At 38.2% G+C, this 25380-nt stretch overlaps 1 protein-coding gene across 1 annotated transcript in view; it reads right to left on the bottom strand.

Annotated features, from left to right (window-relative positions):
• CNIH3 (cornichon family AMPA receptor auxiliary protein 3) overlaps positions 1-25380 on the bottom strand; it is a 50393-nt gene that overhangs the window by 19931 nt on the left and 5082 nt on the right. Inside the window, exons 2-3 of the mRNA XM_067292923.1 lie at positions 6404-6472; positions 3285-3332 (exon numbers count right to left, since the gene is read on the bottom strand). Coding sequence (XP_067149024.1) covers positions 3285-3332; positions 6404-6472 — 117 coding nt within the window. The remainder of the gene's footprint in view (positions 1-3284; positions 3333-6403; positions 6473-25380) is intronic.

Genomic DNA, 25380 nt, shown 5'->3' with positions numbered 1-25380 from the left:
TTAGAAACAAATATTTGCTGTTATTCTGAGAAAGGTCACTTATATTGTTCAGCAGTGTTTGGCATGAGCAAACTAAAGTCTGAAATGTTTGCTGAGAATGAAGCAAGTTCAATTAACTTTCCTCCTGAGAGTAAGTATTCGCCAGCTTAATTCAAATATCATGATGCTGTTGCTTATACTCATAACCTAATCACAACTTAATTTAAATTTCCTCAAAGGTAAAGTAATAATATTACAGTGGTTGATTAATTATATAGACCGTATTTTAATGTAGGAAATTCCTAACTGTCTTTAGTGCTAAAATAAGTATTTCCAATAGGAATCACCCCAGTAGGTAGATTTCTTGAAACAGAACTGCAGTTACAGTTATAAAACAATATTGCTGCCACCGTCTATTAAATATGTTTTAATAACCCCCCAAATATTTATTCATTAAAATTATAGCAGATCTATATGGCACACCCGAGCTACCCTGCTCCTCAGCAGGGCTAAGGAGCCCAGGAAGACACCCAGCAAACGTCACTGTATTGCTTCCACTGACTCAAGACAGCTCATTCACAACTCGCTTGTGTCTCTCTGTGCAGCGCTGCAGTGTCACGTAGGCATATTCTTAGAGAAACAAAGGCAAGAGAGGAGCCTAGTGGACCAAGTAGAGGACAGGAGAACTCAGTCTATCCCCAGCTCTTTCAAGATTTGCCACAGTGGAGAACAGACAATTCCTCCCTCTTGTCAGTGCTGTGGCTTTTCTGGATGAATTGCTGACAATTTAAGCATGACTGATGACAAAATTGAGCAAAAGAGACAGTGCAGATACAGACGGCACAGCATGCACCAATAGCAGCATGTGTCTTGTGTGAATCATGTAACAGCTGTGTAACACACCAGTGGCCACCCAGTGCAATACTCATCAATTCAAACCACACAGGCATGATCACAAATATATTCTATAAAGCCCCCAAATAAGCCACTGAATGAAATGAGATCTGTGTATCCTGAGGGAACCCGACATAATGCTGGTTTCAGAAAATAATTCCTTCCTGTTGTTCACATCAGGATAGAAGATATTCGTCCATGGCTATTCAAAGTTCATAGCTTCTTTATATACAATCAATCATTCTTTGGTGACCAGAAAATTTAGGCTGATCTAATTTTAATTCTGTTCTATAGCACTATACTCATACACATGCCAGCACCATACATACCTGCTTCACACACTCCCTTAATTGTTGCTTTAATGATACAGAAACATTTTCCCCAAACCAAACGTCAGAAAGCGCCTGGCTGCAGAAGATCTTTCCAAAACCTTTTTACGTTATTTTACAAAAATGTATCTAAATTATGTAGTATCTGGTGACATAACACCTACCTAGTCAGTCTGCTAACAATCTCCTCCAAGTAAAAAACATCCTTAGGAGACTCTGCCTATTGGGACCAGATTTCCCTAGTGTATATGGTATTGTATGCATATTTAATAATTCCTGAGAACCTATTTTAAACCAGGCTATAATGAAACTGAGCATATTTTTATAGTCCACCTATAAACCTCTTTAAAATACAGATTTACAGCGGATCTTAAACATTAAATCTTAGCGTCATAAATAGTAAGATATTACAATTTTCAAAGTCCTTTAAAAGAATTAGCTGACCTCAAGCCATGAGAAAACATATGTGTCACTATTTTACAAATAAAGAAACAGACCTAAAGCCAAATAAGAAACAATGTTATAATATAAGGAATATATTTAGTGCTTGCTGAAAACATCCTAACTGCTATTTTCCTATATCTATATAACGGACACTCAATATCTTCACTCTTTTTCCAGCAGTTTTCCTCAACAGTGCATCCTTTATGCTATGTAGACCATAGTTATTGTTAGTGATTGTCAGATTTGAAGACTACAAATCGCCATAGCTATTCCACCTTCCTCTTCTTGTATCTCATCTCTCAATTAAAATAAATGTGTCCCCAAAGAACTTTGAAGAAGAGGCTGAATTAACAAACTATTTAAGTGAACCAGAAGCAACCCAATCCTTGATGTGCACAGAGTCTGTAATTAGCCAAAATGCTCCATTTTACTGTTCAGTGAGGCTGAGGCTCAATAGAAATTAAACACTGATGCTGGCAAGGCATTCCCATGGGGCTCACATATATTAATTCATTACCACCCACCAGTTGCTTTACGTCAAAGAAACTGGGACAGAGCTTGAAATTGGCTGGGTGCCAATTTCACAAACCAGAAAGCTATTAATAATAAGTATTTTCTCTGCTTTTCACATCCCTTGTGTCATAAGCACGTTAAGTAACTACTTAAACGTGGTTCTTGACAGTCACATGCTCAAAATGGTGCCAAACAGGTCTCAAATTCTGATTCATCTGAGAATGCCACTTCATAGATGCTTATGTGGCCACAGTTACGTCTTTGGATCAGCCTGAGCCAACAATCCCTGGCTTTCCCAAAACCTCTCAGGATAAGGCAATCAGTTACTGAAAAACATATCTGAATTTAGTTTTTAGCTTGATTAGGATGCAGTCAGCAGTCTGTACTTCACTCATGACCTTTTAAGGAAAAAGGCAGAATAATTTAGGTGGCTCCATTACTCTTTTGGTGAAGGCAATTCACAGAAACTTGAATATATAAAACAGAATAGTTTGGAATTATGATTATTTTGACTTCACTGACACAGAGTCAGGATGACAGAACACTTACGAAAACTCTCTTTCAAGCTATAGAGGAAAGGTGAATGTATACTTTGAATGTATCCTACAATTTATCAGCTCCTTCAAACCCCACAGAAAGTGAGGCATTCAGCACCTCTCTTGGCTCAAGTCAAAATAAATATTATCTCAATTTTTCTATTTAACCAGTTAAAAAACTCAAGTATTAAACATGTCATTAATAAAATGTTTCATTTATCAAACTGTAAGCCACTGTCCAGAAAACTGTATTTCTAAAGCCTGTATTACAAATGGTATCATGAGATGATACGGCTATAAGCATCTGAAGCTGCAACTGCAAAACAATTCATCACCTCTGAAAAGCATGTTCCAAAATGAAGGGGCAGATGTTCTGAAGTTTCAGTCCTTATCCAGAAATCCTGGCTTATGTTAACCTCTTATAATGTGTCTGTCTTTACAAAGTCACCATGATTTCCACTTCTGCAGTACAACTCAGCCTTTCATCAGTGTAGTGAGAGAATTATGCAAAGAGAGAATGAATGCAGACCACCACTCAATGGCTTTACTTCTCAGAAACTTCTCAAAACCTGAGCTGGTTTATGCTCACCTTTCGCAGGAGGAAGCAAATACGCTCAATATTTCTCAACCGCTCTCGCTGTCAAAGAAAAGTCGGAAAAAGAGGTGGGAGATTAGCTGGTGTTATAAATTAAAAACAATATATTAAAACTACGAGTCAAAAATTATAATTATTGGGCGCATGGAAGCAACATACATTATTAATTTACCCAACAGTAGTCACTTATCTACTGCTCGCAAGTCAAATAACTTACTCATTTCAATATCCCTATAAGTTATTTTTTCATCTGTTACTGGGTATAATTATATAAAGTGGGGATTCAAGCCACAGCTAGCCTTGAGTTAGAGGCTGCAACTTCTTTTTAAGTCAGTATTTGTGACACTGTACACTGGTGCCAACCTAGTCAGAAAGACTTGTTTTTGCATTTTCAGGTACCCAACTCTGACTTAGAAAACAACTGCAAAGGTGGTATGGCTCTACCGCTAACAGGGTGCCTGAGCTACATGCGACATTAGAGCTTAACCCATTAGTAAAGAATATCTGTAAAGTCCAAGAAATGTCACTTTAAGCAATGAATGCATTCATAAATACTGAAAGTCACCATAATTGAGAAGTCTGCAGATAGGGTAGCAAAAACGCTCTGCTTTCCAGCAGTGTAACCAGCAGTAGAATCTTTCATAGTATCTCCAGTGATGGCAAGTGTGCAGAACAGATCTGATTTTCTTGGTGAATTTCTCACTATAAGCCATTTAAAAGAAAACCTGTCTTTGATTTATTTTATTTCTGTGAATTTTGCTTAGAGCATCCTTAGAGTCAGACTGTTCAATTATAGTGACTTTCAGTATTTATCTGCATTTACTGAGGCTTAACACAGAACAGATCTGGTGCATTGTGCCCAGTAGTAGTGAGGCAATTTGAAACCAAAAGCAGTTTTACAACAAGTCAAAGCATTGGACTGGTGTAGATCTTAACATAAATTCATGACAGAGTAATGTTTTCCTCCAGACATGGCAAAAATTATTCTCAACAGTTACCTTTCTTAAATGGGTAATGGAATGCATCAGTGTAAGAAGCAAACTCTCCCTAAGACTGTACTCTTCAAATGTTTTAAAATTGCTCCAAGTTTTTGAGTTTTATTTGTGTTCTGCAAAGAAATACCTCTTTTCCTCTCCCTTCCCCAAGTTTAATCATTTTAAAACAAAAGTATTTCATTTTGGAAAGACAGTGGCAGACTGATAGATACAAGACAAATATCTTGCCTCTCTCTGATGCCTGTGATCTTAAAGAGCTTCAGAAATTTTAGATTCATGGTTGTAAACATGAGACTGGATGTATGTGGATGTGCCTGTGCATCTGCAGAAACCTTTCTTGCCTTCAGCAGGAGCTAAGTGCAGATGGAAAGATAATCCTCTCAACTACCTTTAGAAGACAGATGCCTAACTGCAGCTGGGAAAAGTCTATCTTTGGACTGTAAGTAATAGTGTGAATCAGGATATTTGAATTCAGTTCTCAGCACTGCCACTGTTTTTGTTTTTGATTTCTCCCTAACTCAGCCTCCTCTTGATAAAATGCTCTACTCTACCTCTTAAAAGCACGGTGGAAAATACATGAGTGAATGTCAGATTTTCTCACAGTACGATGAGGCTAACTACCCCACCAAATAGATGGGATGTAGGCACCCATGAGTATGCACAGGCAAGAGGAAAAGACAATCGACATTTGAAAAGACACCATAAGAAATATGTTATATTAAGAAAAGTTCATAGAAAAAAATCTTCCTATCAGTATAAAGCACACCAGCACGTGCACTGTGCAGAAGGCGGCAAACTGAGATTACTGCTTGACTTATCACAAGAAATTTTGTAGATGGCAGTCAAAATAATGCTACCAATCACAGAATATTTTGCAGCTCTTTACTGGAAATTCTAGGATTAACTTGTTAATTACATCACTAACATGATTTAAACAAGGACTTACAAAATTTAACTTTTTTATCCTGGAGACCAATTCAATTGCTAATCTAATCATTTTACAAGTTTTAGGAAGAGACCAAATGACTGGAATCTGGTGCATATAAAGGCATGTTTCCTGCATGCATTTCTCAAGATGAAAACGAAAAACAGATAAAGTGAATTCAAAACCACTGGTAAAAAGACCTAAAAAAATAAATAGATTACTTCCATTAAGATCCTCTATGGGCTTTCTTCTTACAAATTCCTTCTTCTGTTCTCATTTTTGGTTACATGTTAGTAAACAGTAAACAAGTCTTCTTGGAAGACTCATGTAAGAATTATGCTTAAAATCATCAGTGGCCTATGCAGTACCATAAATCCTCTGGTGAGTTATGAAACAAGGTTAAATGACAAAGTATTGTCTGCTGAATCTGATTATCATTTGGTTGCAATTCAATATCTTGATCCTCTGTAGAGATCAAATTCAGCACCTGTCATTGTAATTCCAAGTGACATGATGGGGCCAAGTTCTGCTCTCAGTTATGGTAGTGAAAATCTGATGCAAGTTTAACCGTAGTTAACCAAATCACTCTAAATTACAGTTTTCATTTAAAGAGGTATTTTCATAAGCTTAAACCTGGGTTGCATTTTGGTTCATTAGGTAAAACCAACTTTACAGTTGTAGGGTGATATTTATCCTTTGTCACAGCAGATGCAACAGAATGTGTTATTCACTCTTAAAAGAACAGGAGAACTTAGAGCCCTGCCATGAGACAGGGAGGTCTAGGAATGCACCTCTTATTGAATCCCTTCAGGCCTTTGACTGGTCAATACAGATGGCATTGGGGAAAGTGGTCATCCCATGCTTAAATGCAGAGAAAGTTAATGATTTTAAAAAAGAAAATTGGTGCTATAAAATGAAAAGATAAAAAGAAAATTTTAGCATCACATTCTAAGTCCTTCAAATTTTTGAACTTCCAAAGTGCTTTCCTGTCTCCTCCAGTGGGAAAGAGAGCTATTAGCATAAAGAGCTGCCATCTGGATGCCTCAGACAGGCCTGATAAATCAAATTTGCAAACTACAATCATATTCACAACAGACTCTACATTCATTTCCACGCTCACACTTTCACTGATAGCTCAGTGCATCTCTCTCTCTTTAGCAGTTATTGCTTAGCAAGCTCCTGGTTGTACTCACTGCGTGGACTGGGTTGCACTGATCTACTGGGCTTTTGAAGTCTGTCCGTAACTCATCAAAGGCGATTATCTGCAAAAGAATTTTTTCAAACATTGTAATTAATGCCCATTCAAACACTTTTTTTTGTTTAGTTAGATTCTAGCCAGATGCATTCCCTCCCTCCCTTTCCAAGACTTTCAGTCATTGCAGAGACCCAGAATCTAACTGTGCTTTGGGTTCTACTACCTCTTGCAAGGTGCATCCTCTAATGCTCCTTAGGTATTAAAAGACACAAATTCATCAAATTCTTCTAACAGAATACAGGGAACTGACTTTCTTGAATATACAAGTGCAACAACCATTCTATGAAATGTTACAGCATACCTGTTTGCCTAGGTGTTCAAAAAATAACAAACTGAGTATCAATACAGACATTCCGTACATAGCTAAAATCACATCCATTCTACAGATATGGAACGGAAGAACAGAAAGCCTGAAAATGACCTGTCCATGACTCTCATAACAACCTATTGGGAGATTTGATAATAAAACCTGGAGCTACAATCCATAGATCTAACCACTACTCTGTATCCCACTCTAACACTGTAGTCATCACGCTGAAGCACATTTAAAATCAGAAAAGTGTGGCATTTCATAACAGCACACCGCAGAATTCAACTTATTCAACTATGACAAGCCACAGTGCCAGAATAAACTGCAAAGGGATTATAAAGCGTGATTATAAATTAAACATTTCTCTCTGGGGATGCTGTATCTCTACAAGTTAGGAGTTAGATCTGCAACAGATGTTTAGACTAAGGTGAAAGAGTGAATAACAGAGACTACGACAGGGTCATAGTATGATTGTGAAGAACCAGGTTCATATGACAACTCTTTAATACTACTTGAACAGTTCCTCATATTCCTAAGCTGAGCCAGCTGTTAACAGGGTAAAAACCATGCAAAAGTCAGGCGCACATGCTTTTGTTTGTAATCAGCTATCACTATCAGCACTGACAGGATCAACAGAAAGGGGGAAGGATGGCCTTGCAACGGGTAAGAGAGCTGCCTCTGTTCACAGCTCTGTCACTGATTTACCTGGGGATCTTGGGCATCCCCCTTCAATTCTCTTTGCCTCACAGCATTGGTACTTACAGATGTAGCTTTAAGATAGAAAACTGGTTAGGAGTTTTGAGTGACAACTGTTTTTAATGATGTATAATGGAAACAGCTTTTTTTTTTTTTCTATTGTAAATGCAGAGATGAACTGAAATTTCTTTGAAATAAGAAATCAGAGTGAATTTGCTGTACAAATTCCTTTTGGTAGTCAGTAACAGCAGCAAGCAGTTTGATATAATGATGATGTGAAATGACAGTCAATACAAGAATGAGCTCATGCTGCAAAGCAAGACTGGTTTGAGACAACAACGCTGGGAAACAGTTTACTGGAATCGTGAGATGGAATCTTTCCCACAAGAAGTCCAGGAAAGCCTTTACAGATTCACTGAATGCAGAGGCAGCATGATAAACCTGAAGCATGTTCAGAAGAAGAGGAACCTAGTCACTCTGAGAGACAGAGCCATTAAGGCAGGGCCCTATTGAGCTGGTCTTAACTAATGCAGCTAAGAGAAGCCTTGGAGAAATCCTAAGTGACAGTTTGGAAGAGAGATTAGCTTCAGTTATACTACGCACTTAGATTTTGTCATTTTTTGCATTTTTTTTTTTAAACCAGCATTCCCAACTCTGTAGTCAAAAACTGCGTTATTTGTTAGCATACAATTCATTTTGTTATATGCTCACATGGTATCTAAATTGATTGAAATCAATCTGGCGCTTTTAAGCACACTGCTCTAATGAAATCAATGAATCTAAATACAATGATCTCACAGATGCACCTTTCGGGACGCCTACAAATGAAGAAAGTGTTAAGGTACCAGTAAAAACTCAAGGTCTGGTATCAAGCACACAGGATTGGAGGAAAGTTTCTTCAGCAACAGACTCAGTGTTTCTCTGGGAGGAGGAGGGCAGAAATAAACCCTCCCCAATTCTTAAAATATTAAGTTCTATAAAATATTTTCTTAAATTCCCAGGAATGGAAATCCAGTGATCACATGAAGATATCTGCTCTTATTTACGATAAAGCATATTTCTATTTCTCAGCACAATGGAAAGCTTGAACATGTAGCAATAGGCAGGCTCACAACTAGAAGGAATACAAGGAAACTCCCAAAGGTGGTTTTTTCTTTTTTTTTTTTTTAATCTCATGGTTTTGGGTATACTAATTCTAAAATTTTGGATGAAAAATGATGGAAACAAAGCTGTAGCTTCCTACGACTGGAGGTTGCTCACAACACAATCTAATCGCACGCTTACGTAGCGCATTACTGAAAACAAGACTGTGTTGTGCTGCAGAATGGTTTACATAATTAATTAGGAAATGTCCTCAATTATCATTAACACTGTGTAGCAGTTCAATGCTTTGGGGCACTGTGTGGCTGGAGTTGCCATTTTCTCCCATAAAAGCCAAGTAACTGACTACTTGTCACCATTAAAGATTGCACAGTGCTTTCCCAGGAGGTGCAGTGCTCTGGCCATACTCCAAAGACACCATCTTTTGCCTGTTTACATTTCAGCTGGATGCGGTACAGCTATCCACTTCCTATACATGGGCTGATCAGAGCTGCTGAAGGCTTTGAAACAGCACCGGGGTGTGTTCAAGATACCTTCCACCTCAGAAATTGTCACACTTAGCATCTAGATAGAGCAGTTCCTTTGGAGACAAACAGCACAACAGATACCAGTCAGAGCACTTCAGCATATAAAATGCCATCATTTAGCCTTTGTGTACAGGCATGATCTGTAAACCGTATAATACTTTTTATCTACCTAATTTGATCTAGCGTGGCAATTAAGACTACATATATGTAGACATCACTGATCCTATCTCACCAAAGGCCATGGAGTAAAAAGACTGTTTAAAAGAAAAATGGCCAGCTTCTAGTCACAAAGCTAAATAGATAGCTAAAGGCCTAGCATTTTGGTAATATATGCCACTGATCTTACATGGAGGAGAAATTTATTTGTATTAGTGAATATTAATGTTGTACACAGCTTGCTAGAATAAGAATAAAGACCATTTGATGCTTTTTTCAGAAACCTCGACAAAATGAACAAGTTATCTATTTAGAAATCTAAATCAAATAAGAATAGCATCATGTTTCACAACAAAGTTTATTGTTATTGCAAAAAAGGGGCCAGGAATTGAATGGGCAACAGAGACTGATCTATCTTTTGACTTGGAGAATTTTCCCTATGATTCAATGTTGCAGAACATTGCAGAGAGCTTGTTCTGCCACTGCCCAAGCTATATCTTTCCTGTTGACAGAAATAAAGTGTAATTGTGGGTGCTAGCCATCTAATAAACCTGAAGTTTTATAAAAATACTGATTGTATTCTCTGGTGATTCATACCATCTGCAAATCTCATAACTCCACATGCAAGTCAGAAAAGAGTTTACCCCTATTTAAACACTTATACTGAACAGATGAGACTGATGACATCATATGTTTCAGTAGAGCAACAATTGCAAGGATATTTATAAAATGTGTTTTCACCACCCCCACTCTCTATGCACGTCTCTCCAGACAATAACAGCTTTGAATAATGAAGCAATCACGTAAGATTGAACCTGAATTTTGTTTTCTTTCTATGCTTATAGATACATCTAACCGAAAATTTCACCTCTCAATTGCAGGAATGAATCACGATCTCTCAATTTTAGAGAAGATGCATGTTTTTTTAATCACTGAGCCTTTACAGAAGCTCTTACAGAGTTCTTAAAGAAATGTATTTTATTTGAGAATGTGAAGTTTTGGAGTTGTGGTGTGAATTCAGTGACAGTGAAGAGACTGGCTATTATTACTTATTGGTATCTCAGAAAAGATAAAACAGAATGTGATTACAATCACACTAAGCACAGAACAGAATGGCAACATTTAATATATGCTTCCTTGTCATGACCATGCCAATGTACTACAACCCTATCTTGAAGAAATTATCTTTATGGCTCATTTAAACAGACTTTGTCTACCCCTCATCTTGGTGCCATCCTGAAGCTGCCTACCAAAATAAATAAATAAATAGATAGATAGATAGACTCATTTGCCATGCAGGTAACAAAGTGCAGCTCCAAGCTGGGGCACACAGGACAACATATCTCTCCTCCTACGCACAGCTTCATGCACTTTCCCACCCGCACAGGCAGTGCACAGGTTGTCTGCAAGTCAGCACACAGACAGAATGCGGACAGGTAAGTGCATACTGCACTTAGGTTGATATCATGTCTGCCCATCAACTGCAGTATAGACATATTTATACTGTTTTCCCTGAACTGCCAAACTACCTGGCAAATAGTGTTGAACATTTATCACACATGAACTAGTGGGATACAAGCTGAGAGAGTTATTTTGTTGGATTTTGTTGACCAGAGGTGGCAACAGACAAAATGCGTGGGAGGTGGTCAATCGGGTGGGACTGCAAAGGGACCTAAAGTTGATGATAAGTAGCTGAGTTCACATGACAGAGGACGTGGAGCCCACAGAGGAATGCAGAGAGGGGTGACATGGACAAAGTGACAAACTAAGAGAAAATTTTTGCCACCTGATTCTCATCATGATGTGAAATTAATCCAGACAAGAACTTTAGCTATGTGGTTGGTGAACATTTGTTCAAGATGGTTGTTCCTCTCCCTTCTTTCTCCTGTTTTAGCTGATCTGGTTCATGCTACCAAGCAATGTAAACACAGCAAGGAGGACCCTTCCCCCTCTGTTAGAGCTCCTCTGAGTATAGCTCAACTGTGATCTCCTACAAGAACACTCATTCTAGCTTAAGTGGTTATTGCTCATAATACTCTCATGTACTCTTGTAATACTCTATCAATCATAAGAGGTGTTAACTGTACAATAATTTTATAGGTTCTGATGTGGCTCAGCTTTTCAGAGACTATACATGACACACCAAGTAATGCAGGTGTAAGATTTAAACTGCTTTTTAAAGAACTGTCATCCCCACTAGGAACACTTTTTCTTAACTTTAGCACTCACAGCATCAAGCATGGCTGATACTAGGTTTAAACTCACCTGACGATCTTCCTTTAAAAAAATCATAAAGTACTGACATTAACCTAGGAGAAAAATGTGAACAAAATCACTGGGAAAAAAATCTGCCTGTGATACTCTGGAGGGCAATTTGGCTTACTTTGGTTCATAAGCGTAGGGAAAGGATGGAACACTGGCTGTGCTACAGCAGGAAGTAAATTTTTACTTACCAGTGCTTGAGTGTATGGTTCGTTATTTGTTTTTAGTAGACGCTACTAAACATGTGATGGGCTGGGGCTTTTAAGGCCCAGAAATCAAGAGCTGCCTGCTCAGAGGAAATAGTGTTCAGCTCCCATTTCGTATTGTATTGTAATAATTCAATGTCTTACTACAACTTCTTGATTGCCACTGGGCTGCACAGCATAGCTTTCACAGCCTCTGAAGGCAGAAGGGACAGAACTCAACTCCTGCTGCAAAAAACAGAGTCTGCTGTTGTGCTATCACTTACCTGCAGCCACTCAAGAAAGGGCATCAAGTAAAAATATGAAGGTGCAGTGATGGGAAAACATCCAGAAAGGTATGTATATAGATAAAAAGTGTGCATGTGCACCTTATAAACATCCTATAACTATTACTTAAACAGAAAATTAACTTCAGGGAAAGGATGCAGACTCACAGTTAAGAATACACACAAATCTTTTAGACTTCAGTATTGGCTCCCTAGAGATGCATGTGATTCATGGACTACCTGCAACATTTTGTAACGGAGAGGTTATTAGCTAACTCACTGTTTAAAACACTTGAAGCTGTGTAGACATGCAGCAAAATAGTAGTTCCCAGACTCCATTCTCAATTCACCTTCTGTCTCCAGGAGATAGGACAAAGTAGGCTGTTACTGCTCAGGTTACTTCAGGAAAAATGAACTACGCTAACAGCAGAGGCTGACGCTGCACAGTGTCATCTCATATGCTGACAAGAGGCAGAAAAAATAACATTTGTTCCAAGTCTTGGCTATAATTTTCATACCCTTCAAACAAATCTCCAGATCAGTACAGCTCTCTGCTTTTCAGTTCTTAAAGAAGGAGTTTTTATACTCCGATTTTATACCTACTTAGTATGATGAGCTTTTATAGTGGTACTCATTGATGTTCTTATCACTAACTGTCTGTACCCAGTATTGAATCTGTACTTGACCAAGTTTAGGAAGGTTTTCTGGCAGGCCTCAGAATTGCTTCCTGTTCAGGCTCACAAGTCCAATCTGTGATCCACTGAAAGAGCACAAAACTATTCATAAAGGTTACAATCACAATTATAGCAAATTTAGTATTTCAGCAAGTTGGATACTGAAGAATATTGGCTTTAAAATCCTGGAGTTGTGCAGTATTTCATGTTACAAAGCTGTTTGCACATACCCCCACTCCCAATGTCTATCTTCTTTGGGTGTAAAAAGATCTAGAATAAAGTAATGGTTCTTCACAAAACAAACTGTTTCAACTTACTGAGGATCCAAAATGTGTCATAGCACAGCTTTACTAATATTTACCCTCTCAGGGGTGGTGGTGGGAAATACTGCTACTGTATAACCCTAACTATTAATACTTTGTAAACAGTTTAGAGAAGGAAATGAAGAACTACAATCGGAAGTGCAGGACTGGAGGATTTAAGTCACCAGAAAGTAGAACTGTTAAGCTGCAGTTTGACCAAGACATGGAAGTCAAAAGACATACAACCTTTCAAGGAACATTTTAGATCTATTTTAGTGTGCTGTTTCATACAGTAAGAGTATCTGCTAATGATCCTGCACACTAGCGTTTCCTTAACTAGCACAAGCAATCAGATCCTCATTTTTAGTAAGAGCAGTAAGAGCTTACTTTAGTAAGTAAGTATACATTAGGTTACTTACTAGAGATTCCAAAATAATATACTTTCTCTAAGTCAGAAGAGCAAATATTTCCAATGTTATCTACAAACTGGAAATTCTGAAAGCATTTCCAGATTTCAGACAAAAAGCAATATCTTTCCAACACTACTTTTTTGCTTTGGAATTTATTTTGAAGATAAAATAAAAATGTATTATCAGATTACATGATATAATTCAATATTCTATTTATTTTAAAGAAAACCCACACTGCCTGGTAGAGATTGAAGCATTTATCTTACTTTCTAGATCAAAGTACCTCATTTGTGCTATACTGAAAAAGTGACAATAAATGCCATCTATTTACTGTCACTTAATTGTCATAACAAAACCCAGGAAAAAGGACTGGAGTGGACATCCTGGGCTATCAAGTTCAGTCCTCTACTTCTGCAGATGCTGTATCATACAATCCCTGTGGCAAATACACCAAGCTCATTTTAAAAACAGGAAGGCAGCATACAGTTCGCCCTTTCACTGTTCCCTTTGGAAAGCCATTTTTAAATCTGCTGTGAAGACTGGGGACCTTCTCCTAACTTTTAAGTTTGTTCAGAGATAACACAAACCACGTATATCATGCCAAGACTGCTTCATTACAAAAACTACTTATTAAAATGAAAAAAAGTTTTATTTTGTGGGAATGTGCATCAAAATTGGCATGCTTCCAAAACAATTTGTTTTCAATCCAGCATAATACTCCTTCCCAGCTCATGCTAATTGACACTCATACAAACCCACACATACACACAAATCTTGTGCATTCAAGTCTGTGTACAAGAATAAGAATTAATAACAGAGCCAGAGGATGCTGGCACTAAATCGCTACTTCAATTTTTTTTTCTTAAATGAATGGATTAACTCTTGGGTTTCTGGGGCTTTTTATCCTGACACCTGCCAATACAAATGAAATCTAATTATCCCTTTTTTGAAAAAGTCAAAACCATCTTCTCATCAAGTTTCTGTAAGAGCCTTGATACTAAGTTACATACATCAAATTATCCCAACAATATTAACCCCTCACTGCTAAGAGTAAAGATAAGAAGGAAGGTCCTTATGAACAGGGAAAAGGGGCAATGACTAATGTGGCAGCACAATAATGAGTGCTCTAGAAGTAAATAAGGGTGAAATAAGGTTCATACGCTGGGCTTCACCTGGATATCCAGCAGGCTCAGCTCTCTGTGGGTGAGGGGACACCCCATGCTCCCGTTGCCAGCTTTAGCAGTGCCCCAGTCCAAAAAGGACTTGGCCGTCTGCTGCTGAACCCTGAGAAAAGAGGTGGCTCTGACAGGGAAACCCAGCAGGAATTTCATCTGAAGGCTGCTCAGAAGGCAGGGAAATCAACCGTGTGAGTCAAGCTGTGGCCAAAGAGATAAGAAAAGCTGCTTGCACACTACCAACGTGACTGCATCTTAACGCTTCGGTTTGATTAGGAACTGCTTGAGCTGAGTGGCCTGACACAGTTCTTCTCTCCATCCTTGCATCAAAGCCACTTTGCAGGAATTTATATATGGCAGGTGTAAGAATTATCTTAATAGTAGGTATAACTCTAAAATTAGTAACAGAATTAAATACATCATCTAGAAATTATGAACAGCTTTATACTTACAGATAACACCATTGTTATTTAGGAGCTTCAATATCCTTTATTTGAAAGGATACATTAAAGATACACTAAAACCTGATTCTTTAGAGAGCAGTTCAGATTCAGGAGAACAGTGTCAGGAAGCCTCACAGGCCAAATACTTACAGTATTTGTGCAGGTTTGTACTTCAGATAAGGAACCTGCTAATGGAGGTTAATAAATATTGTCTGTCTGGTTCACATCACAGAAACCTTTCAGAGTACAGTCATAGTTCCCAATGACATATACAATTGATGCATTACCTATGTCTTTTTGTAGCATGTGGACTACTACAAAATGCATGCAAGTTTAAACATATATACCTTGGAAAAGACCTAAATAAAGTCAGAAGGCCAACACAATCATTCAGTTTAAACATTACTATGTTCTAGTTTTACATGGATATATTATGTTAATATTTGAAATATGCAACTCCAACTTGCGTTTTAGTATCACAGCAAAGAATAAACCTTTAATCCTTGCCTATCCTTGACAACACTCCTTCCCTCACCGCTTTATCTGACTGTTTGTAAGTGCTTATCTCTAAAACCCAGCAAGTGCTCCAATATCTGTAACAGCACTTCCCCATTAGCCAGATGGGTATACCAGTCAATGTCTCAGTATTATCTCATATGACTTAGTTCCCTGCCCTTCTCCCTATGATCTCATCTACAAACCTGCCTGATATTTCAAGTTGCCATATCAAGGCATGTTTGCATCTTAATTATATTTAAAGCGAGTCTTAAATCCCTCTGGAAATTGCAGTTACATGATCAATGAAGCAAGGACAGGACATAAAGCAAAATAATCTGGAGTGATCTTTGCACCATCAAGTATAATTTTAGTGGAAATCACCCCTCCTGATTTTCTGTTATTAAGAACAGCTTTCCTCTCCTCTAATAGAGTGTGACAAACAGCAGTTTCTTAGAACAATTATTCAAAATTACATGAATTGATGGGGAACCTGCTTCAAAAGCCAGAGAATTTCACCCTTTAGTTTTTACATTTTTTTCTTCTTGCCAATATCCTTTTGTTAAATATCTTCTATTTTAAAAAAGAAAGCTTCAAACTTAGTTTTCATCATATCTGCCTACGTAACTCAGCAGCTTCCCAAAACTGTGTATTCAAAATGCTGGTTTTGATGAATATCTTAACACTACAGCCAAGCAAAGTGTGGCGAGGGAAGTGAGATCAAAGGTATTCCTTTCTTCCCTTCCCGCTCTCCAGTGTACTTACTTTTCTGAATATTATATTTAAATAAATGAATTCACTACACATTAATAAAATGAAACAATAATAACTAATAATATCTTGCAGTTATAAATCTTCCTTTAAGGCAGTGAAACTCTTCACAAATGCAAGGAAAGTATCATTTCCATCTTATATACAAGAGGAAAACAAAACTCAGAAGTTAAATGATTTAGAGAATCAATGGCAGGAGGGGGGAGAGGAAAAAAAAAAAAAGAGCCTCCAGATTTCTGCACCATATAAAATGCTAGGGGAAACAAAGAATACTGACAGTGGACTAATAGCATATATGAGAAGTGAAATTATGCATTTCTAGATGACTGTTGTACTGCTGTTTCTCTCTGTAGAACAGAGCATTGCTTTAAGCAGTGCCTTTTTGGATTAAGACTGCAAACTGTTTTAAATCACTCAAGGGTAGAAAATTGTTCTATTTGTCAGATTTCACATTAATAATTATATGGCATTTCCTTGCTCCACTTCACTTGAATTTCATATGCTGCCACTATTAAACAGCCCTCCACACAGAAATCCAGACACATTGCTAATGCAAAAAAGCTCTTTGTTGGCTCCATCCAGGGATGCACAAATGTAAACCTGAGCACCTAGTTTTCATCTTTTTTACTGAAGTTCTTTTGTTTGTAACAGGGTATTACATTTAGGTGAACATGATTTAAACTTTCTGGGCTCTAATTAGAAGCTTAAGCTACGCTGACAGTCATGAAAAATCTTGCTGTAATTCCTCAACTGTCTGTGAACAGACAGAAATTTATCTTGAAGAACACAACCACACTGTACAGAGCTTTCAGTACTTTGAATGGGAAGTTACAATCTCGGTGCATTACTGGTTATTATTACCGCAACACTGCAGACAATTTGAAAAAACAACCAGATTTCTGAACGCAAAGAATTTGCTTGTTGTTACTAGTTTTTACAAAACCACTGAGACCTACAGCACTGCAAAATTCTCTTGAGAACACAATGTTCCCATAAGGATGATTTGACAAGCATCTACTGACAGATTTCTACAACTGTTATGAAAGGGACTCTTTAAAATCATTTCATCCAACTGCAAAGGAAAAACAGTTTTACTGGCAACAACAGGATTCTGGACAGTGATTCCACCTTCTTACCACTGTCACTGAAATACGTTCCTGCTATCCTGAAACTGAGAGATGTCAATCTTCTTCCCAAGGGAGGAAAAAAAAAAAAGCCACATATTCCCCAAATATAAAGTTCAGAGATTACCTGTGCTTGTACCACAGCTTTTTATCCACTCACTGTCTTTCAGTCTAGACCAGTTGAAATCCAGCCAGGAAAAGTCAGCTGTGCACAGATAAACTGCAGTTCATTAAGAGCAGGAAGACAAGCAAGCAAGCTGAAGAGAAGCAATGATGCTAATATAGCTGTACAGAGCCTGTTTCTAAATAGCCTAATAGTTTTACTTCCTGCAGCTAGAACACATTTCAAAACAGACTTCAAGTGGAGGAGGAATTTTTAAGGTAAGTCCAGACTGTCAGGCATTTTTTTTCCCCTGAAGAATTTCATCATTTTGTTGTTACAATTCTTTTTTTTTTTTTTTTAAACCTTTGCATTGCTGCAATCAGTACAGGGAAACAGTTTACAAAGAAGCAGTACTCTGTGAATCAAACATACCCCTGCAGAAACTCAACTTTTTTGAAGGGACACAACCAGCTGTTAACTATATTATGAAAAAAAAATGTTTTCAATTAGCAAGTAACAAACAAAATCGATGAATACACCAAGCTTTTCTGAACAGAAAAAAACATTGGATTTCCCTGTACATGCAGTTACACTCAGTGTGGCAGAATCGCTTCTTCTGCCTCAGCTGACTTAAAATCATGTCTTCCATCTCCCAAGAGAACCTGAATCATCAGACTACTTGACTTTTTTTGAGCAGAGATAACACTGTACATTCCACTTCTCATATGGTGCTACACTGCATAAATACCCATTTCACTGAAGGGATCCAGGAGGCAAGAGACCTACTCTTACTTTTCTATTTAAGAATTGTATGCAATGTGACACCACTCCACCCAGCAGGACATCTGTCTCAGGATAAGAGGTACAGGCTAGTGGTAAAGCCAAGGTCAGGGTCTGAATCAAAGACAGCCAGATCTGAACTCGGCCCTCCCAAGCGGTTGCACATGTGCTCTTGTCCTCCTGTCAATAAAAACTTACACAGCGGGAATCCTATCATTAGGACTTGAGAATGTTTCCCACCTCGGTATCCCCCAGAAGTCACCTTTGTAGGCTACGAGAAATACAGACCGAATCTCTGCAGTGAAGGGAACTGAATATAGATTTCCCACGCTCCTAAGTGACTCCTTGGGCTTTGGATGCAAGCATGCCACCAATATCCTGCTTTACATATATTCTCCTCCTCCTATGTGCAATGGAATATTTCATGAGGATTCTTCCCAAAACAAAAAGGGTTTTCCATTTAAATAACAAAATCAAAAACTTTTAAACTTTTTAGTGTCTAACCTCTTCCGATTCTTTAGTTCGGCACCAAAACCCAAAGATCAGTTACATACAGACCAGTGACAACAAATTGACATGCCATATCAGGAACGCTGTCACATGTTTGTCAGGTACTAATTTGATCTGACAGTCAGGACTGCCTTGAAAAACAATCTGTGACAGTATGGGTTCCCAGTCATGGCCACACATTTGGGAATCTAGCAAAGGGCATCCTGTTTCATTCCCTACAGACTCTTCCAGCCAGTTTTTCTTCTCCTGTCCTGGAAAGGCTACAAACGAGACCAGATCCGCAGATAAATTTAAAATGCAGATGTACAAAGTTAGGCCCAGGCTTCATCTCTGGTTTTGATCTCCCTAATGGGCCAAAAGGAAACTATAGAAGTTTGGATTCAAGCTTTGCAGCCAAGGTGTCGACAGGGTGATGATAATTTGTGGCCCTAATCCATATAATGGCTAGTGCAGATTGAATCGGTCTGCAGACCTCTCAATACACAAGCAAGGTCAGAAGAAAACAGAATTGTTTTGTATACAGACCAAGGAGAGACTGAAGAACTCTGCTTTTAACAACAGACAGAGCCTTACTTCACTTTTGTTTCTCCTTTTATTAAAATCCATACCCAACCAAAAGAATGCAATGAGGAATGAAACAACTAAGATACATTGCTCGTTATCTCCATAGCACAGATTTATTACCAGAGATTTTCACATCATTTTCTTGTACAGGCCAAATTTTGCACTACCTAGTTTTTTCCATACCAAACTGGGGACTGGCTAGACTTGAGCTGGTGAAAAGCCTAATATAGAGGACTGGCCAAATAGGGAAGGTAAGAGGAAGGGTGGTAGCCTGGTCACATTGGGTTGATAGCAGGTTAATTCTGCCTGGAGACAATATAATTGGCCAACTATAGAAATGAAAGGAAGCATTTTTCTGCCCCTGTTTTTCTCAAAATTACAAATCATTTGTAATTTATTCCCTCCTACATGCAATGTGCTCCTGTTCAGTGTCCCCACTTCCCTTTTTCTTTTCATCAAACCTACAGTACAGGAGATATGGGAGGAAAAAAAAATACACAAACATTTAAGGCACAAAGCTCCATCTTCGTAAATTATTCTCAAAAGGAATGGAAGTACTTTTTCTATCAGCTAACAGTACAAAGCTGATAATATCAAAGCTTGAAATAAACAGGATGCTCTGCAGAATGATTTCAGGGAGAGGGTAGTAAACATATGGGAAAATACACCAGAATAGATAAACTAGAAAAAAAAAATTTGCTGCAAAGGAAGAGGAGGTAAGAGAGTGAGATAAAAAGAAGATTTTTTTCAGTATCAGTAAGATAAGAGTCATGGATGAGAGACTGACCAATCAGCTAGTGCTGTCTCTAAGCAAATTTCCAATGTTATGACCATACCACAACTTTATTCCTTAGCTTTCAAAGTTTCCTACACATTATTACAAATTCATTATTTTGACAATTTTAATTTCTGTTGCATGCATTCTTTTTCCATATAATTACGTCTCAAAAGTATCAATATACAATGGAAAAACTGAAGCACGGGAGAAGTAGCACTGTTATCCACCCCATTTCTTATGTTGAGCTTCCTTCTTGCATTTCCTCACAGGTTTCACATTGCTGCTATGTTCTCCCTTCCTACCAGCAGTGATTTACACGTCTTCACCAAAATCCAGGAAATAAGTAAGTGCATCTAGGTTCTGTCATTCACAAATTTGTCCAAGCATGCCCCACGCTACCCTATACCCATACATAGAAGACTCAATACACAGGCTCCTCCAAAGGTGTCCACTATCTGAATTCAACCACACCTTCTGGATTCAGGTAGCCTTCTCTTCTCAAATAACTATACCCAGGACAAGAACTCTCTGTTCTCTGTCTTCCCTCATTTTAGTCCCTTACTCATACCTATACTTTCTCCCTCACATTCACTCTTTCCTTCACACCTTTCACCCCAAAATCCTTTTTTCCTTAGTCCCCACTGCCCCTGGACCCACACCATTTCACCTCCCCCTTGCCCACTCAACGGTGAGGTCCCTCCAGTGCTGTAACAGGGTGCCAGGAAGAAGACAGAAACACTGCTAGACCTGTGCCTCCTGCCAACAGCACAGCAGGAGCCCAGCTGTACCAGCAAGAGGCAGGCAAGAAAACAGGAATTGTTCTAATGCGGGTGGCATCAGGCAGAGATGAGCATGTACAAGATCCTCCCATGTTTTCTTTCTGAAAAAGAGGCCAGGCAGAACTTGGAGGGAATGACCCAGGGCCGGGTGAATGATGATACCAGCAACACAGCTGTATTTGCAGAGATAAGGCAAGGTGAAGAAATACAGTTGTGGCTGCAGAGATAAAGCAAGGTGAAGCAATACAGCAGCCAGGAAAAATGACCAAATGTTGAGAGTGAGATGACCAAACACTGACCCAAAAGGCATCCCCTCATCTTATATGTTCACCTCTGTTCTCATGAAACTTATTTAAACTAACTACAGGAGCATGATCAAGGGTAAGGACAAATTTCAGCATAGCTCCAAAAAGACCTGCCACTTAAATGATCATCAGATGCATTCTGTAAAGGATCTGCTACTAGCGTTTGTGTAATACAGGCAGTAGGCCAACTTTAAAGCACATTCAAACAAACTCATCTGAATGGAGCCTTCATTATTCCTGCTTCTAAGTACCCATTCTGTGAATGTACAAGGCAGTTTATACTTAAGTGTTGTACAGTATTATTGAAAGGGAAGGAGTATTACATATTGTGATATTAACTAAACTATCTAGCCAGAACTCTTAACATGACAAAATAATAATACAACAGTAGATTGACTAAACAATCAAACACTTAAAACAGTGAATCGCAGCATGAAAATGGTTGGCATTTAAATGCATTCAAAAAAATCAAATGCCATTGTATCCAAAAAACAGCGCTGATATCAACAATGCTTGGCACTTGCATAGCACCTGTTATCAGAGCATCGCAAAGGACTCTAACCTACTAATTCTCACCATTTTACTGAACCCCCCCCCAATACATTCAGTTTTTAAACTCCATCTCCTCCGGTGAGGTGCTTAGCTTAGACTTTCAGCCATATTTCAAAAAAAAAGTTTTAAGCTCTGATAGCTAGAATATGACAAAACCTCCAAAAGAATAGAAATATAAAAGAACATAAAACTAACCCAAATGTATTTGTTTTAATTTCCTCATCTATTGCACTGATGAGGAGCTCTGAGCAGTGTTTTATGAGACTACTCAAAGAATGAGCTATTTCTTTGTCTCCGTTATGTTCTGTTTCATTTATTCACATTATCACAGAGGTAGTTGCAGATTCAGCACTCCTGCTGTGTCTAGCAGAGAAAAGCTACTTCCATTGTAGCAATTTTGCGATTTTTCAGTGCCTTCCAGTATAGCTTTCCACAAAAATATTCCTAAAATACATCTTTGCTTTGTACAGGAATTTTTTTCCAATGGGAAGTGAAGAAAGATATACAGACACTTCTGCTGCTTCCACAAGGTGCATTGATGCTCCTTTGAGCTTTCCTGGGCACAGTGAAACACTGGCAAGAGGGAGATACAGTGTCCCAGGAGAAAAGTTCTGTAGCCAAACTGGATAGACACAGGCAGGATGGGCAGACTACAAGGTGTGTGAAAAAACCGGCTGTACCACCAAGGCTCAAAGGATAGTGGTTAATGGTTTGAAGTCTGACTTATGCCCAGTTAGGAGTGGAGTTCCTCAGGGATCACTACTGGAGCAAGCCCTGCCTGACATCTTCATCAATGATTTGGGAGGTGTGGCAGAATGCACCTTCAGCAAGTTTGCAAATGACACAAGAGAGATACCAGCAACCTAATTGAAGTCCAGGGGAAGCTGCTAAGATGGTTGGGGGCTGGAGCACATGGTGTACGAGGAGAGGCTGAAGTGGGTTTGGCTGCAGGGAGGTCTAACTGCTGCCTTCGATTTCTTGGAGGGGGTTATAGAGAAAGCAGAGCAAGGCTCCTCTCAGAGGTACACAGCAGGAGGACAACAGTCACAGGCTGTACCAGGGGAAATTCCACCTGTATATAAGAAAACAAGTGTTCACAGAGATAGCCCTGCTTTGAAGGAGAGATGGGACTAGACAATTTCCTAGGTCTCTGCCAACCTAAATTATTCTATGAACTTTGTATTAACTTTCTTTTAACAGGAACTGGACATTTTTGAAGGAGTAATTATTATACCCAAGGAATAGAGCAGCCACCCTGTTGATAAAACTGCATCTTGCTCTCTGCACAGCACCATGGTCAGGAAATTAAATTTTTTAATGGGAATTTCAAACTGTGAAACATCAGAACAAATTAATCTAGTAAATCAGTTAGTACTTGAAATTCTGCCTTTACCTCATCAACTGATTCTGTCCTGTGACTTTAAGTGAATATCCCTTTGCAGAGTGGAAATAATAACAATGCTTACCTGTTTTACATAGGAAAGATACTTTGTTTCCACAAAAAGTGGAAATGTTTTCAAAACCACCAACCTCAAAAAGAGTTAAATCCCTCATTACCCCCCAGATTATGACTTAAGCGAGACCTAGTTTGATTGCCTGGTGAAGAGTCGACTCCAGCTGTCAGCAGCAACACTGACTACAAATGAACCGCACACAAGAGCCACTGAGGAAGAGAACCAGGTCAAAGAGATATCCTAGTATCCGTAAGGAAAAAATTTTAATTCTGCTGCGCTTCTTACTCTTCCTCTTTCTGAAAACTATTTTGATAAAAGGGTATTTTTGTCTTCAGGTTAAAAAAATAAAAATAAAAAAATCAAAGCTAGAGGTCTGAGGGTTGAATTAAATGTTTTAAGGGTGATTTGACATCATCTTTTGAGTGGCTGAAGAAACAAACATATATAGCAAGTGCTATTAACTCATGAACTGCCTGAAACTCCATCTGAGAGTTCTGCTAACAGTCTAATAAAACATGAAAGCTGTATTGCCTTGCTTATTAACAACCACCGCAGTTAAAAAAAGCACTATAAATACATGATTTACCAATTTAGAGATAAAATCTCTGTAGTAATCAGATTTTTCAGCTAATCTAAAGATAAAGAAAAATATGGTACATGTGACATTCAAATGATGTTGAAACAGTTCTCTGCACATCTTCATAGGAGGCACTAGGCTGCACAGACGTATGTAGGCAATGGAGTCACTGTGATTCGTGATGCGTCTGGAGTTACAACCAGTGGCAACCCCTCACAACTTAAAACCTTTCTCCAAATAAGTCTCACCATGACAGTTCAAGAATATAGACAGATCCAATTAAATGTTTTCACAGTTTTTACATCAAAAATTTCATGATTCTTTAATTATTGTTTAAGCATGATAAGGTAAATAAACTGTAATACATTTATTTACCAGTATACAAAATATATTTTGTCCCATAGCCTACGCTGCCTGGCCCGATACGTTGTCTGTCAGCATTAATGTGACAAACTTCTGAAAGAAGAGTTATAAGGGAACTGTCAATCTATGTTATAGTCAGACCAATCTGGTTGTGCTGTCTTTAAGAAGAGTGGAAATATCAGACTCATTCTTTAAACTGTCATGACTATGAAACCTTCAGGGACAATGTGCTCAGCCACTGAGATAGACAGAAAAATATCTTCAAGAAATAGATATAACACATAAAGTAACAGTCTTTGTGCTCCTGCTCCTCAAACTTTAATCTGATCTTATCTTTAATCATATAATTACCCAATATTCTCAGAGAACTGAATTAATGGTTCATTAAAGGACAAAACTGAACTTAAATAACTGAAAGAAAATTCAAGCTCAACCGCAAATCTATAAGGCAATTACTTTCCTTTCAAGGCAGGCTCTAATGCATTGTAAAGAGGTTAAATTGAGATGACTGGCAGCCTTTACTCAAGCGAGGCACAGGCTCAAGTAAGCTCACAAATCTCTTCACTCATTTTTAGATAGGACAGCTAGCTATCCTCCAAGCCAAAGCTACAGAAACAGTAAGACATTTATATACAGAGAACACTGATACACTAGTAGATCATGCGTGACTAACGTGAATTTGCTATCAAACCAAGCTTTAAATGATTCTCTGCTGTACTTTTCATTTATGCTTAAAATTAAGCCTAACTTATCAAAGATTAGGCTAGGAATTTTAGAAGGAAGCTTAAGCACATCAGATGCTGAATGCTCACCAAATTCCATGTATATGTCTCAGATAGCTTTTGAATTTTTTACCTCAGTTACTACAAATTGAATACTAATATGATACAGTCCACATCAGCTGGACAATATAGTGACAAATAACAAAACTGGCATACATCTTATATGTATGCAGCACCTACTGTTGGAAGCTAAAGGCATTTTAGAGATACACGTTAAATAAAATGACATGCAGCACTTGGAATTCAATTCTATTATCCACTCTTAATAAATGAAAAAACAACGCATAGAAAATTTAAGGTGCCTGCTAAACATAATACACAAAGCCAATAGCAAAAATAGCACAGAATATAGACTCCCAAGGCCGCTGCCCCTGCTGTTCTTAAAAAAGAACACTCCTTACTTAAACTTAAAACCAAGAGGCCAATTCTGGTCTACATTACTGTATTCAATCA

This window comes from Apteryx mantelli, chromosome 3, assembly GCF_036417845.1.
Source record: "Apteryx mantelli isolate bAptMan1 chromosome 3, bAptMan1.hap1, whole genome shotgun sequence".
Classification (NCBI taxonomy): Eukaryota; Metazoa; Chordata; class Aves; order Apterygiformes; family Apterygidae; genus Apteryx; species Apteryx mantelli.
This window is presented reverse-complemented; position numbering and strand designations above follow the sequence as displayed.